Raw genomic sequence first — 19488 nt, 5'->3', positions numbered from 1 at the left:
GACAGAAAACTTGGATTTTTTTCTTCATTGTCTCTTTAACCATGCAACTGAACTGTTTATTTAACGATGTTTGTTGTTTCCACTGAATTCTTGATTAGAAGTTCCCATGACCGGCGCATGAAGACCAAAACTCATGATACGATAAGTAACGTTTACTCATATTTGTACTAAATTCATTCTAAGCAATTCTGTACAGACACTGAGCATCGGTGTAACCTGTCTAGGATTAGACAATGGCGTCCAGCACCTACAAGCACTATCATGTACACGGCTTCGATTCCAGACAAGCCCTGGAGCATTACGTGTCAGATAAACCTGATATGGCCTTTGAGGAGGATGCTTTAAAGTTTCCAATAGAAAATTTTGCAAAAACGTTCTCTAAAGGTAGGTACCGTAATCTTTCTATGTTTTATCGGCTTTATACTTTTTGATGTTTTTATTATAGAACAATTGTAAATTCTAAATAACTGGAAGTTTTTTTTGTGTGATAGAGATCAGAGGGGTTTTCCTCTGTAACTTCTAAAACATTAGAAACCCGTCTGAGAATGATGGATCTTCCAGTTGTGGAGCAATTACTTATTACATCCTCTATTATCCGGCTGAGAATTACCAGTTATTTGTACTCTCTTTTCCTGTCCGGTTTCAGCTCTGGTTTTTATAGACTAGAATTTATCTAGTAACCAGTGTCTGGTACGATAATGGCAAAAATTGGCGTGTACTACCACATAGTAGTTGTTGGGGCACAATCTCCCCAGACTACTATTTTCAGGAGTGCAGTCTTTGGCTATGTTCCCACTATGTTTTTTCCTCTCTGTTTTTGAAAAAACGTCCATCATTTTGCTGTTTGGTTGCCCGTCAAGGCAGTGACGGCTGTTGGTCCATTATTCTAGGTCTGGTGGACTGATTGGCTTTTGGGTGTGTCTTTAATTGAAAAGTCAATTGGATAGTAAAACTGGTCAAAGGACGAAGAAAAGAGAAAAACTGTGTGTGAACAACTAAAAAATTACGTCCGCTGTTTGCAAAAGACGTCCAAAAATATTTAAAGGGGTTGATCTCTTTATAGTAAAATAGTTTAGTGTTCAGTATTAGCAAGTGTTCTCACTGTATATACTGATAGCAGCTCCCTGTGTACCTCATAGAGCTAAAATCAGACTCCTTTCCTCCAGGCGGTGCTGTCCTGCTCTGTGATGAGTCTGTCCGTAAGATGGCCGACATGGAGGAGCATGTGTCCCCAGTGTCAACCACTGAGCCTGTATATTCCTATGGAGGACACAGGGGGCGGGGAATGGTCACATGCTCCTCCATGTCAGCCATCTTATGGACAGACCCACCAAAGAGCAGGACAGCACAGCCTGGAGGAGGGGAGTCTGATTTTAGCTCAATGACGTACACAGAGAGCAGCTGCCAGAAAGTAATTTAAGTACACTTACTTATACTACACAAAAAAACAATTTTACTATAAAGTGGCCAATCTGTTTAACATAACCATTATATTGACATCAGCGCAGACATAGTCTGTTATTTAATACACTGTGTGCATTGGACGTCCGTCATTCCATTGACTTCAGTGCATTGCATTGAAGTCAATTAAATCGAGGAAAAAAAGGGACGTCTTTTAAAATAGAAAACACCTATTTATAAATGTTGTGTCACCATAGCCTTTGGGTGGCATGGTTTTGGGGGGTTGATTAACAATAGCTTTTACTTTTATTTCTGATGTAGAATATTATGGAGCACTTTGCCACACAGCAGGTACAATAAAATGGGTACATATGGCAGTAATAGATGCAGTGCCACCCAGCTCAATAATCTTTAGCTTATTACTTCTTACGAGCAGGAAGTTTGCCCAGTATAGAGTCCCCCAGTAGCAAGCACCACCAGCAAGCACATTCTCCCTGCAAGTAGGCCCCCAGTATATATTGAAGTCCCCTTATTCCTGAGGTCCCCTGATTCCTCCTTCTACAGATAAGCCCCAGTTGGCACTTTTCCCCAATACATCTTCAGCAAGGATGTCTACAACTGATCCTGCAACTGGGGGCACTTCATGATCAGCTGATTGTCAAGGAACTATTCACACAGGGAAACTTGCAGCTGAAATCTCGCTGTGAGTTTTGCGAGATCCGCTAAGAGCTTAGGTCCTGGCAGGTCTCTGTCAATACATACTCGCAGCGGTCTGAAAGACTGCTGCGAGTATGTAATTCAACTGCCCCTTAACCCCTTAATCGGCTCCCGCTCCGCTGTGTGTATACATTACCTGTCTCCTTGCTGCACGGGGTCCCGGCTTCCTGCTCTGCCGCCCAGCTAATCAGTGTGTTGCCCAGCCGCAGCCACTGTCTCCTACCTTTTCTGTCTCCTTGCCCCAGTTCTGGGCTGCTGCTTTCTGCTGAAAGCACAAAAATCTGTGTTTGAGCTTTTCTCTCTGTTTTCCCCACCTCCCTTCTGAGACGGTTGATGGAAACAAGTCCATGTCTGCCTGTATCTGCAATATTGTAATCTTCTTTTTTGAAATAATGGGAGGGTTATTCAAGTTGTGATTATCCCTCCCGGTATTACGGAGTAGTGATGAGCGAACATGTTCATAAATTTTCATATGTTTGTATGAACAATACGCTAATTGTTGGGAATCGGAATGGTTATAATGATCATTTTCGGACATATTTGAACTTGCAAATGTACATAACTGCGTAATTTAAGCTTTGCGCCTATTAATCTGTACTCATGTGCATAGGCTGAAACTTACACTTCTACTGTACGTTTGTTATTTGTTCAGGAATGTTTGATGAACACAAACCGATCACAATTACTTTTTTTACGGTCATGTTTGAGAACTGACATTTTAGAAGCTTCAATATTTGGAAATATTTTTTCCTGTAGGTCACATTAATGGAGATGTCCTGATTGACCTCAGTGGTGGTTCTATGATCCATCATCTCTTAGCAGCCTGTGAGTTTTTCAAACACATCATAGTGCTGAAGGTCAATGACAGATGCATCCTGGAGCTGAAGAGATGGCTGGACTCACGGACAGGAGCGTTTAACTGGGGACATGCAACAAAACTTCATGGAGAGATAGGAGGGAACAGGTGAGAGATTAGTCCACATTTTTGGAGATACCCATTGTCATTGCTTCTACTGTGCAAAAGATATCAAGCAAATCTGCACTACATTTAGGTAGCATGACTTGAATCTACCTTACTTTTTAGACCATTAAAAATTTACTTTTCAGTACCAAAATCTGCATTTATCCTTTGAGGTCAATATTAGAGATGAGCGATCTGGGTTTGGGTTTGAGTCGATCCGAACCTGAACGATCAGCATTTGATTAGCGGTGGCTGCTGAACTTGGATAAAGCTTTAAGGTTGTCTGGAAAACATGGATACAGCCAATGACTATATCCATGTTTTCCACATAGCCTTAGGGCTTTATCCAAGTTCAGCAGCCACCGCTAATCAAATGCCGAAAGTTCGGGTTCGCTCATCTCTAGTCAATATTCATTCATGAGTTTCTCTAAATTAAAGGCGTTATTCAGTATTAGAAAATTGTATTTAAATAAAACTATCAACCCAAGTTATATAACTTACTAATGTAGTGTTATCAGTAATAGTACTGGCTTCAGTGTAGCTATAATACTGGGACTATTATAGATTAACAGTTTTTTTTAACCCCTGTTTCTGTGACAGTGTCGAAAGATGGAAAATGTCAATTTTTTACTAATGTTACACAGCCTGTCAATCATTCAAATTCCGCCATAGACAGCAGTGGACCTTGGTGGATCAGCTGCTGAAACTTAATTTTGTCCCAGGACAGCAGTGGACATTGCTGATTTTGCAATGTCAAATGACGCTTTTTCCCAGAGAGTAGGGGACATTGATGGATCAGTGACATGAAATCAAAAGTTTTTCATTGGCATCATTGGACGCTGGTGAATGAGCAACGTAAAATGAGTCTTTCTCCCAGAACAGCAATGGACATTGTAAAGTGGCAGCCACATTAGGGGCAATGTCTTAGTCTTCAAAGGCTCTACAACAGACACCTGTTTGTTTGTTTGTTTGTTTTTCATACAACCTTCAGTTTGAGAAGATTTTCTCACTATACCATTTTTCTGTTCTTAAAATAAATAAATGGTGGAAATGATGTGTTGAAACATCTTGCTGAATACATATGGACACCGGCGGGGCGTGGTGGGGCAGTTTACACCATTTTCAAGTGGTAACCAAGAGCCTCATTATTTTTATGGAGGGTTTTTTTTGGCAGTTGGGTGGGCTGCTTTTAACTATTTTCATGTCTGTAGTGGGTCTGTATCCTGCCATTGCGGTGAGCTGTTGCATTTTTCTGTGTTTTTGTGTGTTTACACCGGCTTAATGCTTCAACAAAATGCAAGACGCAACCCATGCATTAATCTTTTGGGGTGCTTAAACTGTCCAGCTTAAATGAACAGGAAAGGGGAAACCCCTGATGGGGTATGGGAGTGGCCGCCCCCCCCCCCTCGCTTTGGTTACGCCCAAAAAAACTCTCCTATCCAGGCTTTATTCATTTTGAGGACTGTAAGCCTCTTTGCACTAAGGCAAGACAGCCTGGTCCTCCTGGGGATCAAAATGGCCCATGCCGCACTAAACACTCTCTCCAATGAAACACTGCTGGCTGGGCATGACAGCAGAGTGAGAGCAAACTCTGTTAGCTGCAGCCAGACATCAAGCTTTTCTGCCCGGAATTGCAACAGGTCTGAAATGGTCATCCTCTTATGGTCAAACGGATTTCTCCATCTCCTTGGGTGTTTCCAGGCCAGAGATGCTAACCGGGGGTGTTTGGAACACCTGGCCGTATACCTCCTCTTCCAGCACCAATTGGTCCATCTCCGAGTTTAGATGAACATCATAGACAATTGCACTGCCCCAAGTACCCTCTGCAATGATGTTATTTAAAGTGGCCTCCATATTGTGAAGCAGGGGTATGACATTATTCACACCGTACTCATTGCGGCTGACCAACAGACAAGTTCCACTGTCTTGGCACATTGCAGACCAATCAATGTTCCTGCAGTCCACATTGGCATTGTATCTTGCGGAGGGCATTTTGTGCCACATAAGATTGACTGTGTATATAGTTTTCTTGACATCTTCAGGAGATCTTTAAGTTCTGGCAAGAAGCAGAGAAACCTAGGCACGACCAGGTTCGGCATATGGGTCATGCAAGGAACATGCATGAGCCCTCCCTGCTGCAGTGCAGAAACTTACGGCCATTGTCAGACACTATGTTGCCCATCTGCAAATGCCAAGGAGTCAGCCACTTTGCAATGTCATTCTCTATTGCAAGAAGTTAATTCCCAGTGTGGCTTCTTTCACCTAGGCTGCACAGGTGAAGGACAGCCTGAAAGTGCTGGGTTTGGCAGTGTTGGCACGCCACTCAGACTGGGGGTACAATGGCGTGATGACTAGACAAGGTCGTGGAGGCAGGATATGAGCTTTCCGGATGATGTCCACAGACAATTCTGCTAGCCTGTTATGGAGTGCTGCCAGTGACTTTGGGTACTTGAGTGACTGGGCCTTGCCAACACGGACTGGCTGAAGCTGTCCACCTCCCTCTTTTTCCTCCGGACCCAAGAGCTGTTGATGGGAGTTGACGCTGGGTCAGTGGCAAAAATACAGTGTCATCCCCTGACAATGATGCCGAGGATGACATCTGTGGTACCCAGATTCCACATCCTGTCTGTGACATCATCGTCATCATAGTCTGGGATAAAAGTATCTTCTCCCAAGCTCCCCATCTCCATACGAATATGGAAGGATCCAATACTTTGGCCCGAAGCTGCTTCTGCCTGGCTCTCCTGACTCCTTTGGAGCCTGTTTACTCTGGGAATCTCAAGGCTTTCTTCCAGGTCTTGCCTGTCAGGCAATTCCTCTACGAGATCCTCAGATTGGAGTGGCTGAGAGTGCGGGGGGGGGGAGTGCTATGCTCACCAGCAGCTCTCTCGTTGCCAGGCCTGGCAAGTGGTATTGTGTCTGGGACACGACAAGAGCTGTGGCAGAGGATACATCCTGGTCTTGCCACGGAATAGTTGTGGCACTACTTCAGGCGACCCTTCTGTTGACTGCTGTCTCAGGTTTGGGTACTGCCTGACATAGAGCTCGAACTTTGAAGGAGCCAGTCCACAATACCAGGCTGGCTGGACTGCCCTGTTTGTTTCAATGGTAGATGTAACCTTCCTCCACTGCATTTCTCATCAACTCTACCACAATTCTGCGATCCACTGAGGCCACCCTGGCTGCTACCACTTACCATACCCTCAGAAAGCCTAGTTTTCTTGGCAAGCTTGGACATATTGCTGGGTTTATGTAAACTACTGGGGGCTCACTTGAAATGGAAGGGGTTGAATACTTAATTAGACTTGGATTGGAACGGGTTTTATGGGGACTTTCATATTTTTCACAAGATTTTTTTATTAAATACAGCAGGAACTCCACTGAACAGCAACACTGGGTTTACTTCACAAGCAGCACCGTCACACTGGATTCACTGGATACTGGTTTGATATCAGCCACACACTGGTATAACAATGGGTTAACTTTACCCAAAGAATGGTTTACAGTTCACAGTGTCTTGACACCACTAACATACTGGTATAGCAATGGGTTAACTTTACCCAAGGATTGGTTTACAGTACACACTGCCTTTACAGCACTTTACAGCTAGACACTGGCTTTACAGCGGCCACACACTGATGTAGCAATGGGGTATGTTGACCCAAACACTTATTTACTATACACAGTGGCTTAACTGCACGACACACTGGATTCAATTGAGAGTTGACTCTGAAATCTCTAGTGCTATGCGGAATCCTGGGAAACTACCCAGCTTTGCTAGTCTGACTGTCTCACTTGGCTGTGTTAAACACTGGCAGAATATATAGGAACCTGGGAAAGTACCCAGCTACACTGACTGTCTATACTTAAACTTGTAACAAAAAAAGATCGCTAGGTAAAATTCCACATTAGCCTCTAGTATCATTGCTGATGCAATTTCCTCAGGAGGATAATGGCTGGGGGGTCGGGGATAGGCACCTGACAGGCACATCCAGCCTGCATGCAGCACTCCCCATTTGCTCGGCTCTCTCTCTTGCTCCAGGGCCATATTGCAATGTCCTAGAGCGGGTGTAAACTGCTATTGTAGCAGCACATATAGGTCAGTACTGTGTGTTATAGACTCTAAGACTGAAGACTGTGTAATGCCGCTCCCACCACCAGACATCACTGTATTCCTTGCATGGCTAAAGGTCAAAAGTATGTAAGGGTTAACTGATTGCCCTATTGATTATATGAATTGTTTCACTGTTCTTTACAGTACACTTTAGCCAATCCCTGAGCCAGCTACCTTAGGGGCTACAGTACTATCACAATGGGTTATTATGTTTCTTGTCCAATTATATTCCCCCCTGAAGGGATTAATGTAGTGGGATGAAACTAGCTAAAGGTCAGTCAGTCCAGAGAGTGTGTTCCGTAGTGATTATTGATTATTCCAGAGAGCCTGCTGAGAGCATTGTTCCTGGGCCTGGCCAGGCGGCCAGGGCTCATGTGTGGAACTATTAAGTCTTTTGTATATACTGATACCCTAGCCATGTCTGGCAAATAAGTGGCTGTGGAACACAGATCTAAATTCTACCTGTGCTGGGCTGTCGTCTAATTCTTCTACCTCTGAATTCAAAGCACAAGTAACTGAGGTAATGTATCAGTAGAATCAGTAGATACATTACCTTACCAGTAGAAGTCAGTAGAATAGCACAGTGCAAAGGCCCGAATCTCTAATGCAAACCTGCTAGGATTCTTAAGGGCTACCCAGACGGCTAGCTCTCACACTATGTGGGCCTGTAATCCCTGATCATTTGTCACTCTGTGTCCACATGGTAGCTTAGGTGGATATTCATTCCCATGGATACAGGGCTTTCTCTTATGTTCCCAGCTGAGCACCACAGTTATCTGGATAGGATGCCACATTTACCACCACAGACCCCCAAGTCACTGCAGCTCCACTTCTCAAGATTACTTATCTCAAAAGTCTAGTGTCTTTAGAGTCTGCTGACATAACTCATCAGTGTATTCCCTGCTCCTATGCATAGCATGGTACAATTACTCTTCTCACCACATGGCTGAGTTCACACATGACGTTTTGTTGCACCATGTGATCTTTCAGTGAATTGCACAATCATGACAAAACCCCTGCAAAGATTGCACAATTTTTCTGCAATTCGCATCAAAATAACAGGGAAATTTGTGAAAACAGGCATAGGGAGAGTGAGGAGAAGAGTAACTACAGCATATTTACAGATTGCAGTTTCATTGCGGTACTGCATTATTTCTGTGAAGATGATGCAGTACCACAACAGTACTGCAATGAAACTCCAACAAGTGTGAACACAGCCTAATGCTGACCGATGAGCAGGTGCTGTAACCTCACTGATGGCGTGACAGACAGTTGACAAAAGACAGACAGTTAAGTAATGGTATCTGCTTCAATAGCATGTTTTTTTTTACCTGATGTCGGAGTACCCCTTTAAGGGGTACAATTAGAAGGGCCCAGAATTCCTCAGTACACCAGTCCTGGTTGAATAGAAGTCTTTCCATCAATACTGAAACCAATAATCCAGCGATAAATAATGATCTTTGATGTATTCAGGTTTACTGTAAGAAAATGACTGTCCTCTTTCTTTCCTATTTCTTTCAGTGACCAATTTCAGGAACATGAAGGAAAAGTGAGATCAGCCGCTCAACATGTAGTGAAATGTGACCCTGAGAAGGAAAATATGACCGAACCGATAGTCTTACCACTGGCCGATTGTATCATCAGTGTTTGGCTTCTAGATGTAATATGCACAGACCAAGATGATTACATTAGATATCTGAGGAAGTTCTCAGGGTTGCTGAAACCTGGAGGACATCTCATATTATTTGGGTGTTTAGATATGACATATTTCACAGTTGGGAAAGACAAGCTCCATGCTTTCACATATAATGAGGATTTTGTCAGGAAAGCTCTAGTTGGAGAAGGATTTGTTATTGATGATTGCAAGGTTAAGAAGAGAACGGCTGTGAGTGACCTTACTGACTATAGGGGCACAATCTTCATTGTAGCTCACAAGGAGAAGTAGGTAATATTTGTCTTGGGAAATTACCTGAATGCTGGTTTCATAGCTTACACTGTACATTACTGCTCTATAGTTTCCTCCATGCTGCTGCTGTTTCTGGGTGTTTTAAAGAAAGTCGAAGGCTCCCTTTTCTGTGCCCCATTCGGCCCGATTCGGACGATTATCGCTCTGTGAAATAGAGAGAACGATCAGCCGATGATCGTGTCATCGGCTGATCGTTCATTTAGGGCCAGACCTAAAATCATCGTTCCCACACTGGGCATCGCTACGGTTGAATAGCGGTGCACGGCGGGCGACCAACGATTTGAGAAGCAGCAGCAGCATACATTACCTGTCAGGTCTTCTGCTCCGCTCCGTCTTCCTCCCCGGGTCCCGGGTGCTCTGGCTTCAGAATGGTCTGTCAGCTGGCGGAGCGCTCAGCCAATCACAGGCCGGGACCCCAGCGGCCTGTGATCGGCTGGGTGGCCTGTCAGCTGACAGGCCATTCTGAAGATGGAGCACGCCGGACCCGGGGAGGAGGATGGAGCGGAGCAGAAGACCTGACAGGTAATGTATGCTGCAAGGGCTGCAAGGACATCGGTAACGATCATCGGGCCGTAGAATAGGCCCAGTAAACGAGTGGCGATCTAGCAGATCGGCGCTCGTTTACTTCGTTGATCGGGCCCTCATCGGCCCGTGAAATAGGACCCTAAGACCCCTGCCACCACCATTTTCCACCACGTCAAAGGGAGGGGGTGTTGTGCGGTTGTCTGGTTATGCTGGTTTGTGATGACAACTACTATACAGTATAAAGTAAATGATCATTTTTTTGTGTTCAACAAAGTGTGAATTCTTTTTCATGGAAAAATAAGACATCCCTTGAAAATAAGACACATCCCTGAGGAAGCTGCTAGACGGCGGAACGCGTGGGGTGATTTCTTATCCCATCTGACTCTCATTCTGTTGGACTGTATATGGTGATCTTTTCCAATTTTCTTTTTTTTTTCCTATGCTCCATTATTTGTGGTTATATTTTGTTTTACTGGGTCTCTGTCTAGGTAGAGATGTTGGATTTTTGTTATTGTACATACAGTCCAGAGTCAGAGTGGTAGATTAGCCCTGGCTGGAACACCAGCAGGACTTATGGTGACATTTTAGTGTTTTTAATGTAGAGCAGGATTTGGGGTGTTGTCTCCCTCATTTTACTACTCCTGTACATTCATTTATTTATGTGGTATTTTGTATCTATGTCAGTGTTATAATAAAGATTTTTGTGATGTGCTACCATTTTTTGTGCATATGCTTTTTTTCTTTTGAGAGGTTGAAAATAAGACATAGCACATGTTTGGAAGCAAAAATTAAAGTAAGACACTGTCTTATTTTCAGGGATAAGAGAAACAGATCACTGATGGCCGCCGGTTAAATCCTAGGTGCATTGCTCCTTGGGAAACATGAATATGTAAAAGAAGAGCCCGTGGAGCCTCATTTAAGAGTCTCAAAACACAGGACTATCCAGATGTCCCTCCGGGAAGGACCCAGCCAAGGGGTGGCTCCTGTAGGGAAACCACCAAAACCACCATATTAAGTGGCCCTATAAGTCAATGTAATGACAAGGGAAAAACCAAGGCCAGGTATCCAACCATAGACAGCTGTTTCGGGGTGTTGCCCCTCATCAGTGTGGAACAGGATTCTGGTTTTGGGGAATCACGGTATGTATTCTAAAAAAGAAACCTCCTGGACACCAAGCTGACTCTTAGACAATTTAGCACATAACCGGTTCTGTCGCAACCTGGAAAGGACCTCCCTTACATGCTCAAGATGAGTTTCCCAATTGGGGGAAAATATCATCCAGACATATGACCAAAGAGATCCCTAAAAATATCATTAATAAAACATTGGAAGACAGCTGTGGCATTACTCAGGTCAAAGGGCATCACCAAATAATCAATTCCCTTGTGTTAAAAGCTGTCTTCCACATGTCACCCTCCCTGATCTGAATCAAATTGTAGGCACTACGAAGATCAATCTTAGAAAACCACTGGGTACCTGTAACCTGATGTTGCAGTCATAGGTTTGGTGCGGTGGTAGAAACTCTGCAACAGCCTCATCAGAGACATCTTTGTAGTCGAGAATAAAATCTGGAACATCAATGTCATTATTCACAGTACAAATCAGAGGATAGACAAGGTTCAGATGAGCACTACACGAGTCCCCCCATTTGACTAACTCTGTAGTTCTCCAGTCAAAGACGGGTTATGTATATGGAGCCATGGTAAACCAAGAATTAAAACCAGTAAATTTTTCAATGACAAAAAAACGACATTTTTTTCAGTAAGCAGACTTCAAAATGACTTCAGAGGTACAAAACTTTATTCTCCCTTTAGTCATAGGGGTAAAATCACCAGAGACCAAAAAGGGAGAACACAGAGGAATTAACTCTAGCCTCCAGTTATAGAGCAACGGCAGCATGAATAAGACTGACAGCAGCCTCTGCATCAACCATAGCCTCGTAAGTAAAAGCATTACAGTTCAAAACCGAAGTAACTTGTAAAAAATTTGTCAATAGAATTAGGAGGTACCTGTGTGGTGTGCCCCCCGGAGGTGTTATATCAGGAGGACGGCCAGTCACTTGCTAGGTGTTGTAGTGTGACACCACTCCTGTGGTGGATGGCCGGGATACAGCCGGACCTCAATGAGTTCTCACGGGATGCCAGTACCTGGTGGGCATACAGGTGTGATAGCATACTGTACCTGCTTTTAGAGTGTAAGGCCGTTTGTACCCTTTTCCCCTGTGGTTGGTGTCCTGCCGGGTTGCTACAAGATCCCTTGGGATAGTATCACAGATGATGTAGTCACAGGTGGCCAGAGCAGTATAATGACCCTCCCGGATAGTAGGACCCGCCACCCACAGAAAGGGGAAGTGTCCCAAGGCTGCGGTGTGTATGCTATGTAGGTAGTGGCGAATAATCACAGACTCTTGAAGTAAAGTGAAGTTGATTTACTACTTGTAAATGTGCAGCAGGTAATACAGAAGCGGCAGTATAAGGTTCTTTTAGTTGAAAGTCTCTGAAACACACTTGACAAAGTTCCAATAACACTTGGCAATAGAACAACCAGATCTGTAGTATAAGTGCACTGTAGGATATAGTTGTGTTGGTTGTGTTGTACTAAATAAGAAAAGAAGTAGAGTAGCAGAGAGGAGGATGCCATGAGAGTCTCAACCCATGTAGTACTGTCCTCTGCCGGGATGTTGGAGGATGAGGTAGAATACTTAGAAGAATAAGTAGAATAAGAGTAAGAAGAACACCTATTCCTGTGTATTGACCTTTGACTTCAGTCTTTACACTACGTTATGCCCACTAGCGTTGGCCGAACCGTACTAATGGGTAACACAGGTCCCAGATCTTGTTACCTGGGTTGAGTGGAATGCTGAGGGTTCCCTGCTGACACCCCCGCTGTGAGACAGGGTTCATAGGCTACTGCAATTTTGCTATGTCTGAATCAGTTCCTGGCTCTGTGGCTCTAATATGGATAGTGTCCTGCACTGTAAGTTTTACTTGTCCACAGCGTGGGTTGAGGTTGTCTTTTGGCTAGTCCTCTCCTGAGAGGTTTAACAGCGCATAGCGCTTGGTATAGGTACTTGTGAGAAAGTTGGCAACAGTGTACTGTCTTGCATCCTACCCATGTGAGGTACTGGCTAAGACTGACCTACTCTTCCTGTCTCCTGTGTGACTCACTTCCTCTACAGCGTGTAGGGTGCGCTGTGATTGGGTGAAAAGAGTGGAATAGAAGAACAGAGAGGAGAGGTGATAGGAAAGAAGAAAGCAGAAATCCTACTGGTCTACAGATTCTGGTAACACATAAACACAATAACCCTTTGCAATCCTTCAGCTGTGCAGCTTCCATACACTAATACATAACACAGCGACTAGGGATGAGCGAACTTTCGTGAAGTTCGGATTCGGCTGAACCGAACCTAAAACGAACCTTGCAATAACGGCAGAATATTTGCAGCTACAATAGTGGGAGTCTGATAAGTTTTAGTTTCATTTAGTTGCAGTTGCTATTACAATGAAAAAAGTGGAAAAAATCAAAGTGCAAAAATAGTGAAAAAAAATTTGCCAAGGTGTGAGTGATTACACGGGACATAGGACACAAAGTTCCTTGGACCCAGTAGGGTGGAAAACAGACATTTGACAGTGGAACTAGCAGCAGTAATAGTACTGTATTGGACCCAGTGTGGAGGAGGGGGAGGAGGAGGCAGTAGCACTTGATTGCAAACAGCCCAGTATGGTTAAAAAGAGACTATTTGAGGAGGAGGAGGAGGAGGAGGAGGCAGTACCTGATTGCACTCAGGCCAGTATTATTGAGAACAGACTAGTCATGGAGCAGGAGGATTGTCAGCCTTGGAGTGGTGGCCTGGGAATCCTTGCTGATAATGTTGGTTACCGCACTTTCCAGAATACGGACAAGTCAGATGATGTCCTTGATGCCTGCTCACAGAGTAGCGTCCTCAAAAGGGATCAACAATTGGCACAACATGTTCGAAGAAACCTGTGCACTATGAGGTTTATTACATGTGCCATACAAAATGCATGACTCCCTGCTGCACTGCAGAGACAATGTTCCTCCCATTGTCTGCTACAACACTTCCCACCATTAGTTGACCTGGGGTCCGCCATTCATATATCTCCTTCTCCTCCCTGATTGTCCGGAGGAGCTCCTGCCCACTGTGGCTTCGTTCATCCAGGCTCACAAAATGGAGGACAGCCTTAGAGCGCCGGGCCTGACATCGTTGGCAAGACACCAGGGCAGGTTGGACTGCAGTCAAAGCGGTGAATGGTTGCAAGCTGGTGGAGGCAGAACTTGTGCAGAACTGGCCCCCTAAAGCTCCGGGGAGGTGACAGTGGCAAGAATGGGCTAACTTTCTGGTGGTCTTCTGGGGGAATGTTGATCCAATAGGCAGTAACAGACATGTACTGCCCCTGCCCATAATTAAAGGACCAGACATCAGCACTGGGGTGCACGGTCTGAGACACCAAGATACCCAATGAGACGCCAACATTTTTCTTCTTAACTGTGCAGTGATGGGACAGCTGATGGGACTTTTTTTTTACTTTTTTGTTTCTGGGACAGTGATGAGACTTTTTTTGGACTTTTTCCGTTTCTGGGACAGTGATGGGACTTTTTTTTTGGACTTTTTTTATTAACTTTTTGTTGTTGCAGCTAAACGGAGTTCTTCTATTTTTTGAACCTGATTGTGAAGATGTGAACTGATTTTACCTTAATAAATTCGATAAGTTTGATCATTGAAGTTGCTTTCATGTGTCTTGGTTAATACTCACAGACAGCTGTCACATTACATTTTTGATTAGGCAGCACCCAGGTATATCTGAGGAGACTAATTTAAGGTCTCACCCTAACAGGGGTGATGGCACACATCTTGATATTCAAAGAAAACTAGGATACAAGGGATTATAGGAGTAATAATCCCTTGTATTCTGGTGTATTCTGTGAAAAAAGTACCATTTTGCATCACCGTTGTTATTTTTAATAGATTCGCAAGGAACTTTCTCAAAGTTCGTAACGAATCTGGTTCATAACGGTTCGGTTCGCTCATCCCTAACAGCGACATCTAGTGGTAAACTCCTAATACTACTTTCACCATAATAAGACCACAAAAAGTACAGACTTTTGCGAAGGGTGTAGGCAACAGTAAAACCCCCTAGTGACCCCCCACTTGAGAAAAGCCTTTTACGGTGTAACACCTTGAGAAAAAGACTGGACGTTTGTTAAGGCACAGCATAAGTTATAAGAATACATTATAACTGAGATAACTTTTTAAATCAACAATAAAAACAACAATAGAAACAATGCAGTAGACAATAATCCAATTGTCCATAGTGCAAATAACTGATCATCAAGAGTCCTTAAGAGCAATATATGTACAGGAGGCGTAAGTCCATTTTAGTCCATGTTTCAAATCCCTAACTAACTAATCTAATTTTAACTACATTACTAAACAACTATGTGGGAAGGAATAAATCGAGGGGCCTAAACCGAGGGGCAAAACTAAACAAAAACCAGATAGATACGAGCTGGGGGTTGACCTCTGGTTGATCTGGTAGATCTTCTCTAGTGTTGATTGAACTGTTCGAGAAAAGTTAGGTCCGAGTTAAACATCTCGATTTTCTCGAACTCGAACTGAACCGAACATTTTACTGCTAGCGTTCAAGCGCCTTTTTTTGCCAGCCAATCTGTGCAGAGCAGAAACGTCATTGCTGAGGTGTAGGGGTCTCATTGGCTGCTAAAGTCACATGACCATCTCATATAAAAGTCACTGTGCTGCATTCTGGACGCCATTTTCTCCTCACTCACTCACTGTGCTGAAAAGATGGCTATTGCAGTGTATTATCTACCTGCATGCAGCCATTTTGATTAGTCACTGTGCTGCGTTCTGGAAGCCATTGCCTCCTCACTCACTGTGCTGTACAGACAGCTATCGCAGTGTATCATCTTAACCCGTTAACCCGCTCCTGCCGCTCCACTATAAATTAACATCACTGCAGCCTATGCCCGGTGCTGCAGAGACGTGAATATGTGATGCAAGATGACACAGGCAAAAAAGCTGCGACTGTGTCATCTGCAATGGGACCCGATGCAACTGTCAGCACCAGAGCCATGCTTTGATGTTGACAGTTAACTCTATAGATACTGCGGTCGGCATGTATCTATACATGCATCTATAGAGCTCCAGACAGAGAATTCTCCCTCTATAGACAAAGGAGAGGGGGCAGACATAGGGACTTCAGCTTATAGGACCATTATGACCTGGGCACAGAGGCCTCAATGCCCATTGATCGTGAAAGGGTTAACCATAAAATTGAGCTGTTTATTTAACAATGATTGTGGTTTCAACTGAATTTTTGATCAGAAGTTCCCATGACCGGCGCATGAAGACAATAACTCTTGATATTATAAGTAATGTTTACTGATACTTTATACATTCATTCTCAGCAGTTGAATACAGACACTGAGCATCGGTGTAACCTGTCTAGGATTAGACAATGGCGTCCAGCACCTATAAGCGCTACCATGTACACGGCTTTGATTCCAGACAACATCTGGAGCATTACGTGTCAGATAAACCTGATATGGCCTTTGAGGAGGATGCCTTAAAGTTTCCAATAGAAAATTTTGCAAAAACATTCTCTAAAGGTAGGTACCGTTTTATTGGTTTTATACTTTTGATGTTTTTATTATAGAACAATTGTAAATTCGAAATAACTAAATGAAAAGCGTAAACTTTCTTTTTTGGTGTGATAGAGATCAGAGGGGTGATCTGCATTTCCCCAGTCATATCACTCTGATGTCAGTGGAATCAATTTCCCTCTGTAACTTCTACCACATTAGAAACTACTAGACAACTTTTTTCAGGAGTGTAATCTTTGGCTATGTTCCCACTACGTTTTTCCTCTGTTTTTGAAATGAAAAAATTACAGCTGTTTAATTGAAAAGTCCATTGAATTTAATAGTAAAACCGGTCAAAGGACGGAGAAAAGAGAAAAACTTTGTGTGAACAACTAAAAAAATAACGTCCACTGTTTGCAAAAGAATTCAGAAAATTATTGGCATGATCATTATTTCGATGTCAGCGCAGGCAATGTCCGTTATTTTATACACTGTGTGCATTGGACGTCCATCATTCCATTGACTTCAGTGCATTGCATTAAAGTCAATTAAATTGCAGCAAAAAGGGACGCCTATTAAAATAGAAAAGGCGGACGCTTATTTTTGAACATCATGTCACCATAGTCTTTGGGTGGCATTGTTTTGGGGGGTTGGTTAGCGATAGCTTTTACTTTTTTCTGATGTAGAGTATTGTGGAGCACTGCACAACATAGTAATATGGGTACAAGGCAATAATAGACGCAACATTGGAAATCAGCAGGGCAGTGAGTTTTGGCAACAGTAAGGAACCAAAGATCACTTGGCAGCAAACTGAACTCTTCATGGTGCCCCAAACCGGATAGAAAATGGGGAAAAATTGGCAACCAGAACTGTATGGATATTTAATGATGGAAATATATGAGCTTTGTATGATAGTTTTATCACCAGTACTATAGCGCCTTGGTGCTGCAGCTAGTTTGGGCCTTAAATGGCAACTCCAGTAAAATGTTCTTTCTTTCAAAACAACTGGTGTCAGAAAGTGCCAGAGATTTGTAATTGACTTCTAAGAAACATTCTCAAGTCATCCAGTACTTATCAGCTTCTGTATGTCCTGCATATCTATGTCTATGACATACAGCAGCTGATAAGTACTGGAAGACGTGATATTTTTTAATAGAAGTATAATGCAAATCTCTGGCACTTTCTGAAACCAGTTGACTTAAAAGATTTTTTTTTTTTACTGGAGTACCCTAGTAGGTAGTTTTCCCCTAAGTACATACAGTTGTGCTCAGGAATTTACATGCCCCAGCAGAGTTTTTGCTTTCTTGTCCTTTTTTAAAGAATATGAATGATAACACACACACACACACACACCCTCATGGTTAGTGGTTGGGTGAAGCTATTTATTGTTAGACTACTGTGTTTTCCCTTTTTAATCATAATGACAACCAAAAATATCCAAATGACCCTGATCAAAATTTCATATACCCCAGTTCTTAATACTGTACATCAAACAGTTTGACGTCTCTTGTGGTTGTAGTTGTGGATGAGCCTCTTTATTTTCTCAGATGGTAAAGCTGCCCATTCTTCTTGGCAAAAAGCCTCCAGTTCCAATAAATTCCTGGGCTTTCCTGCATCAACTGCATGCTTGAGATCTCCCCAGAGTGGCTCAATTACATTGAGGTCAGGAGACTGAGATGGCCACTCCAGAACCTTCACTTTGTACTGCTGAAGCCAATGACAGGACGACTTGGCCTTGTGTTTTGGATCTTTGTCATGTTGGAACATCTAAGTACGTCCCATGCGCAGTTTCCGGGCTCATGAGTGCAAATTTGCCTCCACTTTTGCTGGTAACATGCTGCATTCATCTTTCCTTCATCTTTGACCAAGTTTCCTGCTTGAGACCTTTCTAAATGTAACTTTTATGGTTGTGGCCAAAAAGTTAGATTTTGGACTTATCAATCCAAATTACCTTGGTCCAGAAGTTTGAGGTTTGTCTCTGTGCTTTTTGGTGTATTGTAGCCGAGATACTTTGTGGCATTTGCACAATAATGGCTTTCTTCTTTTCGACCTTGCAGACCATTTTTCTTCTTATTGTGCATCTTGAAAGAGCCACACCACTATTTTTAAGAGAGTCCTGTGCTTCAGCCACAGCTAACACAAAAGACTCCAAGCTGTCATTGATTTTAGAGGGGGCAATACAGGGTATTAACAACTGGGGTATGTAAACTTTTGATCAGGGTCATTTGGTTGTTTTTGATTTTCATTATGATTAAAAAAAAACACAGAAAACACAGTAGTTTGACTTCACCCGACCACTAACTATGGGTGAAAAGAAGGACAAGAAAGCAAAAATTCTGCCGGGGAATGTAAATTTTTGAGCACGACTGTTGGTCCCTTGATTCCTCCTTCTACAGACAAGCCGCATGTCAGGATTGTGCTGTAACCTAGTGTGAACTGAACCTGTTTTTGCTTCTGTGTGCCACACCCGCTTGCTTCTCAGCTATCTGGCAATGCGGGAGTTAATCTGATTTCCTAGGAGACTTGATCTTTCCAGCTGAGTAGGTCTTAAGACTGATAGGAATCTCTGCCTATCTGGAACCTGGATATCTGAGCGCCGGTCCAATGGGGATTCGGACTGGGCTCTGGTTCAGTATATAAAGGAAGCTAAGACAGAGTTCCAGTGCTGGTTATTAGCTTAATACCCTGATCCCAGCTTCCCTTGTCTACTCCTGCGATCCCCACTCCTAATCCCCAGGGCCGATTCTAGCTTGTCTGCTGCCTGAGGCAAAAATGTAAATTTTGCCCCCCCCCCCCCCCCGCCTCTAGATTAAATTATGTAGCAACTATTCCCACATCACCCCAGCTATCAATAAACTTATTATTTTGTCATTTTGTATTATGAGGGTCTGTAGTTGTTGTGCTGTATTATGATGTTCTGCAGCAGCTGTGCTATATGCTGGCACTTGTAGTACAACAATTGCAGCTAAAAGATGATGTCTTTATAAAGTAAGAGGCCATTATTTTTAAAGGTGAGCAGTGCTATACAGATATCATAATGCACATAGATTATTGTAATACACCTCGGCTGCTGCAGAACCTCATTACACATCTCAGATGCCGCAGAACCTCATAGGTCTCTTACTGTAAGGAACCAGAACTATCTTTTAGCTGTAAGTGTTGTACTACAAGTTCCAGCATATA

At 43.3% G+C, this 19488-nt stretch overlaps 1 protein-coding gene across 2 annotated transcripts in view; it reads left to right on the top strand.

The window, feature by feature from the left end:
* The first annotated feature begins 203 nt into the window (after positions 1-203).
* LOC138769060 (indolethylamine N-methyltransferase-like) overlaps positions 204-19488 on the top strand; it is a 48916-nt gene continuing 29631 nt past the window's right edge. The window contains exons 1-3 of one of the 2 annotated variants that reach the window (XM_069947239.1): positions 204-384; positions 2875-3082; positions 8715-10390. In XM_069947239.1, coding sequence (XP_069803340.1) covers positions 234-384; positions 2875-3082; positions 8715-9138 — 783 coding nt within the window. In that variant the 5' untranslated portion in view covers positions 204-233 and the 3' untranslated portion in view covers positions 9139-10390. Of the gene's footprint in view, positions 385-2874; positions 3083-8714; positions 10391-16134; positions 16333-19488 lie in introns of those variants that run through there. The other variant, XM_069947240.1, reaches the window with a different exon arrangement.

Source organism: Dendropsophus ebraccatus, chromosome 12 (genome assembly GCF_027789765.1).
Source record: "Dendropsophus ebraccatus isolate aDenEbr1 chromosome 12, aDenEbr1.pat, whole genome shotgun sequence".
In the NCBI taxonomy this organism is placed as follows: domain Eukaryota; kingdom Metazoa; phylum Chordata; class Amphibia; order Anura; family Hylidae; genus Dendropsophus; species Dendropsophus ebraccatus.
This window is presented reverse-complemented; position numbering and strand designations above follow the sequence as displayed.